Below are 18,197 nucleotides of genomic sequence, written 5' to 3' on the forward strand. Positions count from 1 at the left end.
CATCGTGGCGATGGTATGCGAGGAGACCGATACTCTCACAAGAACTCCAAATCGTCGCCTTCACTGTCCTCCACAACAGTTTCAAGATTCGGTGCAGCTTTTGAGAGGGCCTTTGATCGATGACCAGTATCGGAGTCCGATTCTGACGCGAACTCATCGAACCAGTCGTCATCCAAAAGAAGGTCATCTGAAGCATTATTGTTGGAACGGTCCAAGTCGACAGATGTCGGCCTCACATCTGACGAGTCAACACCTTTGCCAGCACATTTTGCTTTGGAGATTACTTGCTGTCTCCGATCGAGTCTTCTCTTCCTTTTCAAGATCGCCAATGCTTCTTGTTCTCCGCGGCTTCGGAAGCTCAGCTCCTGCATCATCAACGACCATTGAACGGTGGCCTTACATGCAGGACAAGCACCATGTCTCGGAATGAGACAATCCGGTTCCGGCATGGCGTCTAGGAATTTCTTTGATAGACAGAGTAAATGACAGGTGCAATGGCAACCCGCTTGTGGACAAACCACGGCCAATTGTTCTTTTGGGGCAATTTGAGTTTGACATACTCGGCATGATAAATCTTTCGGGTCGTCTAGAAGGAACATGGCTTTTTCCAGATAGTCCTGGATTATATCATAGTTGACCTTGGCTTGTTCAACACTACCAAACCTGGCTCCAACCGCACTACACTGTGCCGAGTTCTCTGGACAACTGCCGTCTAAGAGGATGTTGACATGCCCTGGAAGAAAGATATCCACTCGATCATACCAAGCCTTCCATGACTGGTAGACATCGGCTGAAAAGAATCGTATTCTCAAGGGCCAGTTTGAGAAGTACGGCGATTGTAGTAAACGATGCAGATCAGCGAAATGAGTAGTCAAAGATCGTTGGGGACGACGGCGGCGTTGATTCTTCCTTTTCGGTGTCCCTAGGCTCTTCGAAACGGAAGGATCACGTTCAAATTCAAGAGGCTGTGGAGTTTGAGATTTTGCCCTTCTAGTAGTCTTTGGCTTTGTTGTACTTGTAGTACCTGGAGCTTCCAAGCCTTCTTCCTCTGAACGCAGGTGGCGAGAATAACCTGGATTTTGCCAAGCCCATCTCGAGACATGTTACTTAGATGCTTCTTGGAAGCAATGTAGAACTGGATAATACATACTCGAATTGCAGAGCTCCAAGGCGGCTCATGAACCCCTCAACTATCATAACCATCTCCCACGGTCTCAGCTTTTCGGCTGCAGTTCGACGAGCGCCTCCCTTGACCACGCCATTGTGCTGCGTGAGCCGTCTTGCAGGGTTTGGCGTTGACCCGATATAAAGAGAGGCATGTCTCACAGTCGAGCGAAGTAGATAACAGCAATAGAAGGCCGGTATTGGTTTCGAATGTTCTAGTTGTATGTTCTCCATGGCATCGTCCAAGCCTTTTGTTTTTTTTTTTTTTTTTTTTTGTTTGAAGCAGATGTCTTGGATCGAAGATCAAGGGTTTCTCAGATTGGAATGACCACTGTATGGAGCTGTAAGCAGTGCAGCCACAGCTGATGACTAAATATTGATTTCATTAATATAGTGAGTATGCATACAGCGTAAATGGTATTTTTAGCGTTGTTGATAGTACTGCGTAGTATGAACAATAACAAAGAAAGTCACATGACGGTCAGAACTCAGAAGAAGCGATGCAAGTAGATTAGATAAGGTTGAAGCTTATCCTTAGGTAAGTCCACTTATGGCCTCAGGCACCAACATCATGCAATCAAATTCAACATCCGTCAGATATACTCCGTACAGATTTCCGAATTATGAAATGAGTAATTCATTATCAACTCGGGTTAAAAAATATGTCAATCCGGCGTATCAGCACCAGAATTATTTGCAGATGCGCAATTTCGTCAACTACCACAGTGGTGGTGGGATATCTGTCTGTTCCCCTTGTGTACCACACAGAGTATCTATACCACCCGCCAAACTCCTTCTACAATATGGGTGAAAAGAAACAATAAAGATGACGATTGTAGATGTTTTCCAAAGAAACAAGCCATTGTCCGCGGTAGGTAGTGGATATTAGGTTATCATCGAGAAGGAAATCTAGGAATGATGATTGTGCTGCAATGTAGACCACGGCTACGTCTCAAGTCGCTGCTACATGAGGCAAGGTACACTCTGATTGTTGAAGTAGCATTACAACTGCTCGGGTACCTTCATACCTTACCTATACCCAACTACTGACTACAATACTTAACCTCCTGGAGGTATCGCTCAAAAGACATTATGGATGATATATGATTGTAAGAAGAAGTATTCTATAAGGATAAATCGAAATCAACCAGGCTGGTCAATCAATAGATTTAAGGACTGTCTGCCTTTTCTATCAAGGGTTCTCCGTAGACCCGAAGTGGACAGTCATGCATATAGCTCCCAGACTATGGATTTAGCCGCGAGAAGGAACCAGCACAGCGAAAGACGATGAAATAAATGCATGCTGACAATCAATATTCACACTGAGGTAATAACTAAGAATTTTATTCAGACTGAGACTGCATTAGTCGAATGTATCATCCTGGTGGGCTCTTTGATCCCGTTTGCAGACATAGCCACCCACCTTTGGTACCTAGAGACCTCCACTCCCTAGGTAGGTACCTCTAGGTACTTGGATATCTTACCGTAATGTATATGACATAGATATCTCGTAACGGTAATTATGGTAATTATGGTAATATGGTAATATATGGTATCTCTCGTTACCCAGGGTTCGCTACCAGGCCTGAGGCTATGAGGCATCAGGCATGACTATGATGCAGACCATCCTTTTCCACTTTGGGGAACACTTTTTCACCTCAATTCCATGTTCCGTACTAGCCTAGGCTTGTGTATCTGTTCATTTAAGTCTTCTGTTAGTTGAGACTGACTATCTGATTTCATCTCTTACTCGCGTCGTCCTACCATCTCCTACTACTAGTACTAGGTATCTACCCTGTAGTATCTCTCTCCTACTTCCCAGCATAGATCACAACAGGTGGTGCAATCCTTGATCCATCGTACCCAAGGTACATTGCTCAGTTCTTGTATCTGATTTATTATTGTTCAGATTCTCCTATTCGTCATTCTTTATCTCGTCGGTACTACGACTACTACCTACTATTACTGGACAGGATATCAAAGCACTATGAACGCTATAACTATAACTAACTACTAGACGTCTTGTTTCCTCTTCCGAGATTCTCCACGCTAAACCCTCCCGGGGTCATCTCGGCCTCGCCTCTAGTACTTCTCTCTCTCCCTCTCATCCTACTACTACGACTACTACTACTACTTATCACTACTCACTACTCACTACTAATAAATACTACTACTAGCGTCAAGTGCCATTCCTCCCATCTCCATCATCATCCATCCTCCCGTCTCCTGCCATCAACCACCTCCGGGTTCTCAGATCACACTCTTTCAGTCTACCGTCGAAATCTGCTGGACAATCCTTGGATTCTCGTTCCTCTTCCATTCTTCTGCCTTAGCCACTCCTCAATGCGTTTTTCGCATCGGACGCTCTCTCCCTTCCGTCCGCGATAATTCACGCGCAAAATTCCCGCTCCTTCTCCGGTCAGCTGTCGCTACCTAGAGATGGTGGCTCCGGCCTTGACGGGCGCGAACTCGACGGGCGTACAGCCTTCAGCAAGCCGTCAACCTACCCGATCCGCCAGCACCCACCCGTCGCATTCCCATAATGTCCCCTTGAGCGCCCGAAGGTCCGAACCCCTCGATTTGTCCACCGTCGAACGTCGAGGTCAGCCCAATGCCCCCAGAGAGCCTAGCAAAAGAGTCCGCCCCCATGGCCTACAGGAAGCTCCGACGTTCCGCCCAACGGAAGAAGAATTCAAGGATCCCTTGGAATACATTCGGAAGATCGCGCCCGAGGGCAAGAAATATGGAATTTGCAGAATCATTCCGCCGGAAAATTGGCAGCCGCCATTTGCGATTGACACCGAGGTAGGAAATATGACTCTAGTTCTTGTTCCTTTTATGAAACGGCAACGCTTGCCCCTGGAAGTTCACATTGCTAACAGTCTTTTGTTCTCTAGCGGTTTCATTTCAAGACTCGTCGACAGGAGCTTAACTCGGTCGAAGGAGGTATGCCCCTGCCTTCAGCCACGCTCGCTGCCGGTGGAACTCCGCAGCTCAGTTCTAACCCGGACCCAGGAACCCGTGCAAACTTGAACTATCTCGATCAGCTGGCCAAATTCCACAAACAACATGGTACCAATCTGAACCGATTCCCGAGCGTCGACAAGCGCCCCCTCGACCTGTACAAGCTCAAAAAGGCCGTTGAGATTCGTGGCGGTTTCGATCAAGTCTGTAAAATGAAGAAGTGGGCAGAGATCGGTCGTGATCTCGGGTATAGCGGCAAGATCATGTCCTCCCTGTCAACTTCTCTCAAGAACTCTTATCAGAGATGGCTCCAACCGTATGAGGAGTACTTACGTCTGGCTAAACCGGGAGTGCAGCAGCAACTGGAACTAGAACACGGTGGACCGTACACACCGTCTCCGCACCAGTCGCCGATGGCGAAGAAGCCCGTGCTGTTTGATCACAATACACCAATAGCAACCACACAGGCTTCCCTAAATCTCCAAGCTGCTACTGGTTCACAGGGTACTCTGAAAGACGTAGAGGCTACCCCTGATAAGCCCACCCCTCCGATCGAAGCCGCACCTCCTCGGCCTACCGCATCTGGTTTCACTGCTGTCAATGCCAGCACTGGTGGCTTCACCGCAGTCAATCGGTCTCCATCCTTCGTCGCCGTGAACAGCGGTCCAGTAGTCAAACGCGAAACTGAAAATGGGTCACTGACTCCGCAAAGTGTCGCCGAGCATCCTCAGAGTTCGACTCCGGTACCCAATGGCCATGGCGGGCATCCCATGAAGCGCGCGATCAGCCATGACAGCGGCTCGCAGACAGAGGGTGCAGAGACAGATGCAAGTGGGCGACGAAGTAAACGTCTTCGAAAAGGTATGTTCTCGTTCACTGAACCTGTAGCGTTGAAAATCCCCTTATCGCTTTGCTAGATGTTCCGCCTCCGCCTACTGTCGCTGGCTCCCACATGAGTCTTCTCCGTCCTGCTCCACCTCGGGTTCGCAAGAGTGATAGCCGGAAACTCGGTGATGTAAGCACGGTTCTCAAACCGACCCCCATCACGGCAAAGGAAAACCAAAACTGACAGGGCCCAGAAATGCGAAATCTGCGGCAAGGGGGAGGATCGTCCTTCCATACTTGTGTGCGATAGCTGCGATCAGGGATATCACAAAAATTGCCTGGATCCGCCGCTAACGACTGTCCCGGAATATGACTGGCATTGTCCCAAGTGTCTTGTAGGCACCGGCGAGTTTGGCTTCGAGGAAGGCGGCGTTTATTCTCTCAAACAATTCCAGGAGAAGGCAAACGGTTTCAAGAACAGTTATTTCGCTTCCAAAATGCCTTTCGACCCGGTCCTCAACACTCATCGGCGAGAGTCTGAGGACGACGTCGAGCGCGAATTCTGGAGGCTTGTTGAAAGCTTGACCGAAACTGTTGAAGTCGAATATGGCGCCGACATCCATTCAACTACGCATGGCAGTGGTTTCCCAACCATTGAACGGAATCCCCTTGATCCCTACTCAACTGATCCCTGGAACTTGAATGTCCTCCCTTTCTATGGCGATTCGCTTTTTCGTCATATTAAATCTGACATCTCGGGCATGACAGTGCCCTGGGTTTATGTCGGCATGTGTTTCTCAACTTTCTGCTGGCACAACGAAGACCACTATGCGTACTCAGCCAACTACCAGCATTTTGGTGCCACCAAGACCTGGTACGGCATTCCGGGGGCTGATGCAGAGGCGTTCGAGGAGGCAATGCGCCAGGCGGTTCCAGAGTTGTTTGAGGGCCAACCGGACCTGCTCTTCCAGCTTGTAACTCTGATGCCACCGGATCAGCTCAAGAAGGCTGGTGTAAACGTCTATGCGCTCGACCAGCGAGCTGGGCAATTCGTTATTACCTTCCCTCAGGCGTACCACGCTGGTTTCAACCATGGGTTCAATTTCAACGAGGCTGTCAACTTCGCCCCTGTGGATTGGGAGCCGTGGGGTGCAATGGGCGTAGAGAGACTTCAGGCCTTCCGTCGGCACCCGTGTTTCTCCCACGACGAACTGCTGCTTACGGCTGCCGCTCGTGATACGTCAATTAAAACAGCTAAATGGCTCGCTCCCGCCCTTCAGAGGACATGCAACCGTGAGCTTGCGGAAAGATCCGCATTCTTTGGTCGGCATAGGGAGATAGCACCGCACAAGTGCGCACTCGGATCCCAGGACCCGTCGGCGTCAGGTGACTGCCAGCTCAAGTTCTTAGTTGAAGAAGAAGATCTTCCAGAAGAAGATTATCAATGTCAATATTGCAAAGCCTACGCATATTTGACCCAGTTCCGTTGCCATAAGACGGGCAAGACAATGTGTTTGCTGCATGCGGAGACCTACGATTGTTGCGGAGAGACCGTCGCTCAACGACTCTCGGGACCAGACCATACCCTTCGCTACAGAATGAGCGACGACACATTGAAATCCCTGGTACACAAAGTTCAGGAGCGTGCCAGGATTCCGGAAACGTGGGGGGAGAAGCTCGATAAGGTTCTGGAAGATGAGCCGAAGCCCCAACTGAAGGTCCTTCATAGCCTACTAAGCGAAGGTGAGAAAATCCCATACCATCTGCCTGGCCTCCAAGATCTAGCGGCCTTCGTCCAGCGCTGCGATAAATGGGTTGAGGAAGCAACCAATTATATTACCCGGAAGCAGCAAAACCGGAGGAAAAACGAGAAGGCTTGGCGCAAGAGTACTTCGAAGGCCGCGCAGCTGGAAGAACGCGATCGTGAAGTTCGCAAGATAGAAACTATGTACGCCCTTCTTGCAGAGGCTGATAAACTTTCCTTCGACTGTCCACAGATGGCGGCTCTGGAAGAGAAAACCCGCGAGATCGAGAAATTCCGCCAGGACGTTAACGCTGCCCTCATGAACCCCCATGTCCGGTCGATCCAGGAAGTAGAAGATTTGGTGGATTTGGCCCGCAATTTCAACGTGGAAATACCCGAGGTGGAAGGATTAGAGCATGTTCTTCGACAAATGAGGTGGAACGACGAAGCACGTCGCAAGCGTGATCAATATTTGACTCTGAAGGAGTGCCAAGAACTTATTCAGGCTGGCGAACAATTGGGACTTTCGGAAACCAACGAGCAACTCAGTCATTTTAAGGAATTGTGCCGTCATGGTGAGACTTGGGAAGCCAAGGCCAAGGAGTTGATGTCTGTAGAATCGGTCCACTATCAACAACTGGAGGCTTTGTCTGCGCAGGCACTACGCTTCCCTGTTTCTCCCGAGACGCTCACTGCGGTCGATGCCATATTAACGAAACAACGGGAAGCACAAAAGAAAATTCAAAGCCTCTATGAGCGAAGCCGGGATCCAGACTTTCGGAAACGTCCTAAATACAAAGAAATTCGGGATCTCATGGAGTCACTGGAAGCTTTGAACAGCCGTCCCACAGGTGCAATCGACCTGGAGCGGGAGCAAAAGCGTCATGAGGACTGGATGCGGAAAGGGAAAAAACTATTTGGGAAGGCCAATGCGCCATTGCATATCTTGAAGTCGCACATGGAGTATGTCGAAAAGAGAAATTCATATTGCTTCGATCTAGAAGATCGCTGTCGGCCACCTGTGGAACCAGCGTCTCGAGACAACACTCCGGATGGCCTGCTGGAGAATCATACCGCCAGTACGAGCATGTGGGGTGGTGGCAAGTCTCGGAAGAGGGATGTCTTCTGCATTTGCAGGCACTCTGAAGCTGGGATGATGATTGAGTGCGAGGTTTGTCACGAATGGTAAGTCCCTACTTTTTCTTGTTTTTTGTCAAAGTGATGCAAGACCGTTTCTCATTCGGAAATTTACAGGTACCATGGTAAATGCTTAAAGATCGCTCGAGGCAAAGTCAAGGAATTCGATAAATACACCTGTCCCATCTGTGACTGGCGCCAAAAGATTCCTCGCGATGCTGCGCGTCCGAAGCTCGAGGATCTGCAAGACTGGCAGGCTGAAATCCCGAACCTTCCGTTCCAGCCTGACGAGGAAGAGATTTTGGAAAACATCATTAATCAGGCAACCACCTTCCGTGACTTCCTCCAGAGCTTCACCAATGCTGCCTGCACTACCACAGAAGAAGTCCCCACGTTGATCTTCTACCTGCGCAAAATCGAGGGTGCTGAGGTGTTGTTGGCTTATGAGACGAACTTCTTCCGTCAAGAGATCCATAAATGGGCACCTGTTGCACCAGAAGCACCCCCGATCCTGGAGCAATCCCTCTCGACGCGTAAACCGCGCCCAACCAAGCAGCAGAAGATCATGGCGCAATTGGGCGTGGAACGTCCAGAAGACCTTCCTCCACATCTACGTACGAAGCAGCCCAACCATGCGAAACGCAAGTCTATCGAGGCTCAAACGCCTCGGCCTGCAATTCTCCAGCCAAACCCTCATGCTCCTGGTGACGACCCTAACGCCAACGGGCCAACATTGACTCCCATGACTGAGGCTCCCAATCCACCATACCCTTTCTCGGCTAATTATACTCTCCCTGCAAGTGACTCTACGCCAGCATTTGCCCCCGCGCACTCCGCTTTTCTGCCTCACATCGCAGCACACTCTCCCTCGTTTCCACGATCTCCATCGCCGCATCAAGGGCTTGATACTACTCTCTTTAGCTCCCCCCGTTTCAATCGCGATCCTGCAGAAGGGCCTCCGGGAGTTGACATCGGCAATGAAAATCCTTTCGACAGCAGTCCTCGGCAGAACTTGGATGATGTCTTCGCGGATTTGACTAACCAATATGTGGAACCTGATCCTGAGCTAGAATCGGAGCTCATGGAGAACACGCATGCCAATGAAGCACTAGAGGCTCTTGATGCGATTAATGGAGGAGACCACTCCGGGGATATTCAGCACGAAGATGCTCATGACCCTGACGTCGACGGTGACATCAATGGCCACGAGGGCCTCGAAGGTCCTGCAGACAACAATCCTTGACGTAGCTTTCGAAAACCATCCATGAACCGAATCCGACCATTCTGATTACTACTTGTTTCAATTTCACCACTTACTATTTCTATTCCGGATACCTCTGTTTTTCCACTATCAAATTTGCGATGCCAATATGGGGCCAGTCACACAACAAAATGAGGTTTTCTCTTTCTTGGGAAACCCTCAAGAGCATTCTGTGGCGTTTATACTTGACCTGGCGGTTTCGTGCGGCGTTTGATGTACGAGAGATTTCCCTTTTTTTTCATTTATGCTAATGATTACTGTGTCTGCTTTCTCGACCAATATGTTCTGTTTTGTCTTTTTTTCATATGCTTTGATTGTCCAACGTCGACAGAAGCTTCCTCATTCTGCACATCAGTGCGCTGGGTGTACGAAGAAAGGATGCAGGAATGGGGGAGTTTGGATGTCTTCGCTTCTGTATTGTCTCTTCTTCTTTCACTTGTCTTTCTAAGGGTTCTATATATCTTACGAGGCGGCTATTGTTGCTGTTTGCTGGACCTCGAGGCTTGCCGATGCTGTTGCTGTTGATGCTTCGCAATCGATGTGGCTCACTGGCTCATGAGCACATCAGTCTCGAATTAGTCTCGGTGCGTTCGGATGTAATACTACTCAAAATACTTTGTCCTGTATTTCTTATTGATAGAATCGAGTTCTAAAGTCACCTTCTGATTCATATCCCCGGCGAGCTGTCTGTGTTTGCGTAAGCACACAAGGCTGCCTGTCCTCCAGTATGTATGAACAGCGCATTCAGTTGATTAGGATCTTCAGAAAGCTTCCTTTGCAGAGACCAGTCTCTAACAAGATCCCCATGATGCACCCAGTGCGAGAGTCCTCGTATCACCTTTGCCGTGTACACGGGGTCGAGCACCACGCCCTCCTTCCTTGCCATTAGCTCCATCGCCTCGTTAGTCTGCGTGTCTAGAACACCGTATGCGGTCCCCACAAGTCGATCGTCAAGGCGCACATCAGCCATCGAAATATCCTGTTCATCCAATCCAATGAGGCCAGCAGTCCGCCGCGCAAACTTAAGCGCTCGCCCCTCGTGATACTCCTGTGGCTGAGTAGGCGAATTCAGGATCCCAATCACCTTCCGAGGCTGTACATCCGTCCGCTTTCCTTCTTCCATCTTATCCAGCAGCTTGAACCCTGCAATCAAGCCTCCCACGGTACTACCACTGCCACAAGCCACAAAGATATAGTCGAAGCGACCGCTGCCCTTCAGCTCTTGTTCCCGCTCCTGCGCTGCAATCTCAAACGCACCTCGCGCATACCCCAGCCCACCCAGGGGATGCAGACTCGCCCCCGACGGGATCCAGTACGGCGCCTTTCCCTGCTTGTGCAGCTCCTCCAGAATCCCGGAGATCGGATCCTCGTCCTCCTTCCCCGCCACCGGCGCTTCAAGAACCCTGACCTCCGCCCCCAGGAGGCGAACAACCTGCACGTTTCCCGTGCGTAGAAACGACGCCTTGTCAGTCGCCGCGGCTAGCCCGCCACCTGTGCCTTTGTGTAAGACAACAATAGCGTCGAGGCCGAGCCGGTTGGCTACCGCCGCAACTTGGACAGTGTGGTTGCTCTGGATGGCGCCCTCGGTGACAAGGGTTGGTGGGGTGCCATTGCGCTGTCTGTGCGGGGCGAGAATGTCCGGGACGATGTACTCCAGCTTGCGGTATTTGTTTCCTGCGCAGGCAAGCGGCGAGGAGTGGTCTTCGCGCTTAGCGAAGAGGGATATGAATGGGCTCTTTGGGGTGGGGTCGCAGGTGATGCTGTTGAGATAGGATGATAGGATGCGGAGAGGATGGATCGGTGAGGGATGGGGATAGAGTAGTGGATAGCGGGGAATCTGCGCAAAGGCTGCTGGCAGGGAGAGTGTCATGTTGATGGTTTAAGTAGCATAATCGTCGTAAGACAGTCAGGCTAGTATGTAGATATATACACAAGTGTGGGTGTATGAGGGTATCTGTAGCTTTTGATCAGCCGACTAGTTCATAGGGTGAATTGAATATGACTATATCATGCAGTCAGATCAATGTCCTATGTACACTTCACTTCAATGCTTCCGACAAACATATAGCAGGTAGCAGCACTTAATAGTATGAATGAAATGAGATGAATGTCGGGGGCTCATCAGGCGGTGTCGTTCTGCCGATGATGTCAACTATCACGAGCTTCCTGATTGGGATATCGTTCTTCTTCATCTGTTCCCCAGTCAACAGCATGATGGCCCGGTCATGTCCTTCCATGGCCAACTTGCTGAAGTTCCTCAAAAATGCCCGACAGACTCACCTTCGCTTCATCTCCGAAGCACTGTCATCGTCACCTCGGTCGGAGACACCAATATATGTGATTGGAAATCCGTCCGCAGATCTGGACTCTATCATCTCCGCCATAGTTTACTCTTATTTCGCCCACAATCGCGTTCCGCTCGACTGCCCCCGGCCTCACATCCCGCTCGTAAATTTGACAAATGTCCCTTCCGGTCCCGAGCTGCGCAGACTCCGCCCAGAATTCGTCAAGGCATTCTGCCTCGCTACCGCGACTGCTCCGGTAATCGAGAATGGCGCATGGGACGAAACACCCGAGTCGGTCGGCACCTTCCTGCACGACCACATTATTACTGTTGCAGACTTTGCAGCTCACCTGAAGCAGCACCGCGCTGACAAGTCGCACGAGCAACTCTCCGCAGATGCCACCCTGGTGGACTGGAATGCGCTACCCATCCGATCACCACACCGACAGCGAGGAAAGGGCTCGCTGGATGGGCTAGCCACCGTCGACTTCCAAGTACTAGGCTGCATCGACCACCACGTCGACGAGAACTTCCTCCCGCCCGCTGACTCCCTGCCCCGCGGCCAGCCGATGCTCGTGCGGCCCGCGGGATCCTGCACCTCGCTCGTCGTCTCGACACTACGAGAGGTGGACCGCTGGCAGGACGCAAGCGCAGCACAGCTCGCCAAGCTCGCCATGGCCGCCATCCTCATCGACACGGCCAACCTTACCGCGAAAGACAAAGTCACCGACTCCGACACAGACGCCGTGCACTTCCTCACATCGCAGATCGACAACAGCACCACTGATCCTGGTCCAAATCCTCCCTGGGACCGAAACCACTTCTACAATCAGATCCTTGAAGCTAAGCAAAGCAGCCTCGATCTACTTACGGTCGACGAGATCCTCGGCCGGGATTACAAGCAGTGGACCGAAACAGCGCACCGGGATGGAGAATCCGTCCCGGTCCACATCGGCTTCTGCTCGATGGTCAGGTCAATCCCGTGGATTGTACGGAAAGCGGGCGGCCCGCGTGCGTTCCTGGAGTCGTTGCGGGCGTTTGCAGAGCACCGGGAGCTGGGGGTTGTAGTGGTCATGACGGCGTTCGATGCGTCCACGTCCACGTCTGCACCTGAACAGCAGGGCCGATTCTGCCGCGAGCTGGTGGCATGTGCACTGGACGATGGAGTTGCCACCCAGGCGTTGGAGGCGTTTGCTGCCCAGGCGGGCGCGCAGTTGGGACTGCAGGAGTGGACGACCGTCGAGGCTGGTTACAAGGATGAGTTGGAGGAAACTTTGGCGGTGATGAACAACGATGCGCCGGGCTGGAGACGGATCTGGTTACAGACAGATGTGACGAAGAGTAGAAAGCAGGTCGCTCCGTTGGTGAGGGCGGCCGTTGCAGAACTAAAGGTCAACGGCAATGCCGGCCTTTAACTGAGACAGATAGAACGGAGGGTATACATCCCACTACGTATTCTCGGAAATATTCTTCATTCCTCAGCACGGTATAAAAGCACAAAGAAGAAAAGTTCTATAATTCGGGCCTGCCGCGTATGCGAGCAAGCATGCTCAACTCAATCAAACATAACATCGAGATGTCGCACACTGAAGAAGCTGAAGGGAAAAAAAAACATCAATTCACACATATCAACACCACGCCCAATGACCAGTATTCCGGTAACTCCAAACATAAAATCGAATTCGTTGATGTCGCCTTAGATTGACAAAGATGTAGAAGAAAGACCAAATAATGCAGCGGGTAATCAAAGGCCCCAACCCCGGCGTAACTGATGCACATGCAACCATGAGCTAAGGAGAAATGCAACCGATTCCAGACGGGAACATACGCCAACCAAAACCTGAGACGAAATTAGGCTTTGAAGGCGATATCAACTCATACACAACGATTCGGGGATTGCGCTAGATCAGAAAAAAGGATTATTCTTCATCGGGAGAGACATAGGCGGAGGGGATTAGAGAAGCAATAGACCAAAGCATAGACAATTGTCGTATTAGAAACATTCCCATTCAGAGAAGACACACCATCGCGCAACGCGGTCAGCCAGAACGAGTCCCCTCCAGGTCCCGCGCTCGCCGATCTTGATCACCGTCTCCCAGACGCTGCCGTCCGCGCAGGGATCCGAAGTGGAGTCATTGGTAATCATATGATCTGCTTTGCGAGTGAGCCGGAGAATCTTGCCTGACGGCGACTGGATGGCTAGTTTGGCCGGTTTTTCTCGTCCAGAGGACGACTTGGTTGATGAGATTGCTGAGGTGGAGGCAGAGAACTCGTTGGAGACGGCGGAGACAGAAGAGCCCCCGGCAGAGCTGGACACCATACTGAGAGCACTGGCAGGCCGCGCAAAGACGGAGGGAGAGATGCGTCCCGAGGCACCGAAGTCATTACCGTTTGTCGGAGAGGGAAGCGAGGATGGGTGTTGCCGTACGGCGAAGACAAAGGTGTTGTTGACGGCAAGTTTCGCACACTGGGGTTGAATAATGTACAAGTCATGCCGCTGAGCATGGGGTGTTGGATGGCGCAGGACGAATTCGTACGGAGGGTTGTCACCCGCGTGAATGATGGGAAGGGCAAGCGCTAGCGGATGAGGGATGTCTTTGCTAGAGTGCATCAAACCCTTCTTGCCCGCGTATATCTTGACTGTGCCTTGCCCCTCGTCGCCGGGCAGGACAGCTTTCACAGTGAACCGCTTTTGGCCGCCAACCCAGTCAGGTTGGACCAGGGCACGTTTACGCACAATCTCCCCACTCTCGAAGAAGTCTCCGTCGGCATCGCGGGCGAAAGCGGGCGCCTCAACCTCTGCCGCGCATTCTACGTCTGGTGGCACAAGCAGGCGAATCTGCAGAACTTCCAATCCCTCGATTCGGACCAAGCTTGTGTCATAGTCAGGGAACTGGAGGTTCATCTTGAAGTAAGGGGGACAGGCTGCTGGGAGTGCCAGCAAGACGTCTGGGGATACAGGCGGACAGATATGTTGCTCCTCTGGATACAGTGGCACATGTGTATAGCATATCTCGAGAGGGCGCGCCAGGAAGTACCAGCTCTCTGCAGCTGCAGAGTTCGTGGTAACAAATTGATTCCTCATCGGATTGGTCGGACTCGCGAGGGAACAGTCGATGATGCGCCATTCACCGTCAACTAGAACGGCGTTCCACCAGTGGTTTGGTCGTGAAAGGCTGTCCAACTCGAATAGCTCACCAGGGGATTTGAGAAACCCTTGGACCACATCTGCGTGGAGGCCGACGGCAGTGCACATTTCCTTGACGAGGAATGCGACTTCCTGGGGACTTCCCCTCCTTGTCTGCAGAATTCGCTTCAGATCAACCCCAATCTCCTCCACCGGCTCGTCCCAGGCGATTTTCTCGCTGACCCAGGTGAAGATAGCGCGCAATCTCTGAACGTCACTCTTGTAAGGCCGACAAACATATCCTTGCGCAAGGCTCATCGGATTGGTCATCGGAGGAAGGCTATTCACAAAGCGAGCACTCTTATCGACGAGATTCAGGTTCGCCGCGTTAAAATTGGTTGGCTCGCTAATTGGTAACCCGTCGATACTTTCATCACCCTCTGTAGTTTCGTGAAGCTCCTCGACTGCGTAGATCACAGGATGATCCATCATCTGGCAACGCTCGGCTCTTTCTATCCTCTCGTTCCGACTAGGCGAGCTTGCTCGGTTCACGTCACGTCGCACCTGAACCCAATCCACGCTCCCGCCGCCAAACCCTGCGTCGCGGGCGCCCCTGATCGGGGAAATCGGCCTGCCTTTAGTTGGGGAGTATGATCCTCCAGTATGTCCGACAGCAATACTGCTTCTGGCATTCGCCGCACCGGTCTTTGCGGATTCGAAAATCTTCTTGAAGAAACCATGCTTCTTCGCCTTCGGTGTGGATAGACCCCCAAAGACCGCCGTCGATTCGGCAGAGTCGGCAGCAGGCGAGGACCAAGGGATGGCGGACGAGGCCCCTTGGCGGGAGGTGTTGTGGCTGGAGTGGTAAGATATACCAGTCAGCGGTGTCTCCGGTCGAGCCATTCGCGAGACGTCGCTGAAACCTCGCGAACGGAAGGTCTCCATGGCTGTGTTCGGCCTTTCACCGGTGGAAGTTAACCCACGTCGCGCGTAACTCCCCGCGCTTGTGGCGCTGAAAGCGCCTGCCGACGGTCCACTCATCAAGCTCTGACTCGTTTGTTCAGTGCTGGCTGTCATGCTTGTACCAATGCTCCCCACCCCGCTCGAGGAGTTTGTGGTACTAGATTTATTGGTGTAGCTTCGATTTAGAATATCGCCCCGCAGATCCTGTCCCGATCTCCGATTCCTCAGGTATGGATACTGAGCGGGAATGGAATTATGCCTCCCATGAGAAGACACATGCTTCGGCGGTGGTGGTGGCGGGTCCTCGTCGTCCTCCGGGAGTTGTGTGTCCTCCGAACCCCTTCGGTTCTGCTCCTGCATCTGGCGCAGTCGGCTTTCCATCCGCTGCACATAATTGTTCAGCTGCGGTGGTCCGTCGAGGTAGTGGTCCTGCCCGTACATGGTGTTCCGTTGTAGCTGACGGTCACTGTATTGATAGTCCTGTTCGCCTTCGAATCCTAGAGATGTCAGTGGTCGAGTTCCAGTTCTTAAAGGCCCACTATCACGAAAGCTGTCATAAGCATCGGGTGACCAAGGATCATCATATACGGGAGCCGGAGAAGGCGAATGCGTCTCACGCGACATTCCCATATCCTCTAGGGATGTCATGACATCTTCCATGGCGTCCCGCAGGGGTGACGGTGTGTTGCCATGCGCGTCTGAATGAGCCGCCGGAGATGGAGTTCTTGACATAATAACGTAGCGGTCATTCATTTCCAGATGTACTGGGACCCCGCGTTCCATAGAAGGCTGGCGGTTCACTGCGATGCGATGCGGAGGGGGCGGCGGTGGTGGCGGCGAATCGTCTCGTACTTGCAACTGCAGCGGAGATATCTCAGGTGATGGAGGTCGAACTGAAGGAGGTCGAGCCATTGGAGTCTGCCTATTGGGCACGGAAGGGGAGTACCATTCCGTAGTGTCTGGTGGATGAGGGGACGGTGCGCGGGACGGAGGCCGAGCCGATGGCGGTCGAACCGATGGCGGTCTAACGGACGGAGGACGGACCAATGGCGCCTGTCTGACAGGCACAGACGGGGAGTAGTACTCTAAGGTATCTGGTGGTTGGGGAGATGCCGCGCGGGATGGGGGTCTTGAGCGTGAGACATCCTCTCTGGTAGGCGATGGATTTTGTGGCGGCGGATCCGACACGGGCGGACCACGGGGCGACAGGCCACGCGACGTAGGCCGTGACTGCGATGGAGGTTTGGATAGCGAGCTCTGATGTTTTACGGCGGTCGTTGGCGTCCGTAGTGGCTTAACAGTCCGGGAATGACTGCCATTCCGAGGAGGGGTTTGCGGTATGGAGCTTGTAGCCTGAGTGTTGGTCATTGCGCTTCGGGCGAGTTCCGCTGGCGCCAGGGCTTCCCTGTGAGCCTGGAAGGGTTTCCGGAAGACGGTCTTTTGTTTCTTGGGGGCGGAAGTAGGATTCGTGATCGGCGAGGGACTGGCAGTGACCATGGGACTTGATATTCGACTGACAGGGACGAAATCCTCGCCCAGGACCTCCACGAAGTTCGATGGAAACAATCCGACCATGCGCCGGTCCCGGCGCAAACGACCCATCCACCATTGCCCATCTCCCGCGTTTAAGCATTCAATTAAATCACCCTCCACGAAACCCAGGTCGCGTTTTGTCTCTCCTCCCCAGGAGTAAACTGCTCGACACCAGCAGGGGAATCGGGTGGGTAGCTGAGGTGCTGCTGGTGACATGGTGGCTGGGCGGGCGCAATAGCGAGGGCGCGTATTGTTTGGCTGGACGAGCTGCAGGTCTCGTGTTATCACCAAGTACTTACAAGAAATACAATTGCTCAAATAGTCAAGCAAACATACAGTTACCGAGTAGAAGAGAACTAGGACCCATGCAAGGGAGCTCCCACAGCGTACATGGTAGGAAGAATCCGATCCAGCAGGGAGGGGTGGAATAACAACCGACAATAACAAGTGAGAAGCGCAATGGAGGGGAAGAGTAAAGACAGAATATGATAAATCAGATAGACCGCGAAGGGAAAGCGGAATAGAAGAACAGAATGAGGATAGGATCGAGTATGACCTGCACGAGTAGAACAGAGAGTGAGAGAGTGAGTGAGTGAGAGAGAGCGAGAATGAGAGCAAGAGTGGCCGAGCTGAGCTGAGCTGAGCTGAAGTCACGGTGAGGCCCGATGGCGGCGGTGTTTACGTGGGCGCCGCTTTGGGCCTAGCGCCGATGCTGGCGGCTTATCGATAAGCTTAATGCGCACTGTCCGGTGGCTTAGTCATCAGCGCTCACTTTCTCATACTCCGCCCACTCATACTTCCCTCCATCAACGACGGGTATACTTCTTTCTGATGGGTAAGGGGGCACTCAGCCCATGTCCTCTCTAGGCCTTTTCTACCTCCACCTGCTCCAGGTACGCTCATCTATATTCCGCCAGAAAAAGACAACCATCGCTAAACAGTGATAGTCTACTGCACTGGAATCTCGAAGTGTATAGCTTCCAGTGCCACTGACCCATGGTTGACCGGCTCCGCTTCCCGCACAACCACCCATGGACAGCACACGTCTGGCTTCCCCAATCAGATCAGATCGTTATACTAACTTAGTCCCATTGGCAAATGCCATGGGCCATGGCTCAGGGGTCAGGCTTGTTGTTTCAGAAGTAAGTGAAACACAAGCATTTTTAGAAGCTCATATACTATTCGAAAGAGAGTT

The 18,197-nt window shown here is 52.1% G+C and overlaps 5 protein-coding genes across 5 annotated transcripts, besides 6 other annotated features; 2 read left to right on the plus strand and 3 right to left on the minus strand.

Annotated features, from left to right (window-relative positions):
• Positions 1-35: 35 nt before the first annotated feature.
• ACLA_001730 (structure-specific endonuclease subunit SLX1) lies at positions 36-1,398 on the minus strand (the record flags this gene model as incomplete). The annotated part of the gene is made up of 2 exons (XM_001276187.1): positions 36-1,092; positions 1,151-1,398. 2 exons carry the CDS (start codon positions 1,396-1,398, stop codon positions 36-38), a joined length of 1,305 nt encoding a protein of 434 aa, XP_001276188.1.
• A 15-nt stretch (positions 1,399-1,413) lies between these two features.
• Positions 1,414-1,443: a microsatellite.
• Positions 1,444-2,679: 1,236 nt separating this feature from the next.
• Positions 2,680-2,718: a microsatellite.
• Positions 2,719-3,273: 555 nt separating this feature from the next.
• Positions 3,274-3,339: a microsatellite.
• Positions 3,274-3,340: a microsatellite.
• A 263-nt stretch (positions 3,341-3,603) lies between these two features.
• ACLA_001740 (putative PHD transcription factor (Rum1)) lies at positions 3,604-9,077 on the plus strand (the record flags this gene model as incomplete). Its single annotated transcript, XM_001276188.1, has 6 exons — positions 3,604-3,969; positions 4,062-4,110; positions 4,180-4,989; positions 5,046-5,143; positions 5,208-7,882; positions 7,952-9,077. 6 exons carry the CDS (start codon positions 3,604-3,606, stop codon positions 9,075-9,077), a joined length of 5,124 nt encoding a protein of 1,707 aa, XP_001276189.1.
• Positions 9,078-9,762: 685 nt separating this feature from the next.
• ACLA_001750 (putative 1-aminocyclopropane-1-carboxylate deaminase) lies at positions 9,763-10,965 on the minus strand (the record flags this gene model as incomplete). The annotated part of the gene is made up of 1 exon (XM_001276189.1): positions 9,763-10,965. The coding sequence occupies one exon, from the start codon at positions 10,963-10,965 to the stop codon at positions 9,763-9,765; it is 1,203 nt and encodes a 400-aa protein (XP_001276190.1).
• A 344-nt stretch (positions 10,966-11,309) lies between these two features.
• ACLA_001760 (putative exopolyphosphatase) lies at positions 11,310-12,794 on the plus strand (the record flags this gene model as incomplete). The annotated part of the gene is made up of 1 exon (XM_001276190.1): positions 11,310-12,794. One exon carries the CDS (start codon positions 11,310-11,312, stop codon positions 12,792-12,794), a length of 1,485 nt encoding a protein of 494 aa, XP_001276191.1.
• A 578-nt stretch (positions 12,795-13,372) lies between these two features.
• Positions 13,373-17,218, minus strand: ACLA_001770 (putative SH3 domain protein (Cyk3); the record flags this gene model as incomplete). Its single annotated transcript, XM_001276191.1, has 1 exon — positions 13,373-17,218. One exon carries the CDS (start codon positions 17,216-17,218, stop codon positions 13,373-13,375), a length of 3,846 nt encoding a protein of 1,281 aa, XP_001276192.1.
• Positions 17,219-17,573: 355 nt separating this feature from the next.
• Positions 17,574-17,616: a microsatellite.
• A 9-nt stretch (positions 17,617-17,625) lies between these two features.
• Positions 17,626-17,650: a microsatellite.
• Positions 17,651-18,197: the final 547 nt, after the last annotated feature.

The sequence above is a fragment of the Aspergillus clavatus genome, genomic scaffold (assembly GCF_000002715.2).
Source record: "Aspergillus clavatus NRRL 1 1099423829750 genomic scaffold, whole genome shotgun sequence".
In the NCBI taxonomy this organism is placed as follows: Eukaryota; Fungi; Ascomycota; class Eurotiomycetes; order Eurotiales; family Aspergillaceae; genus Aspergillus; species Aspergillus clavatus.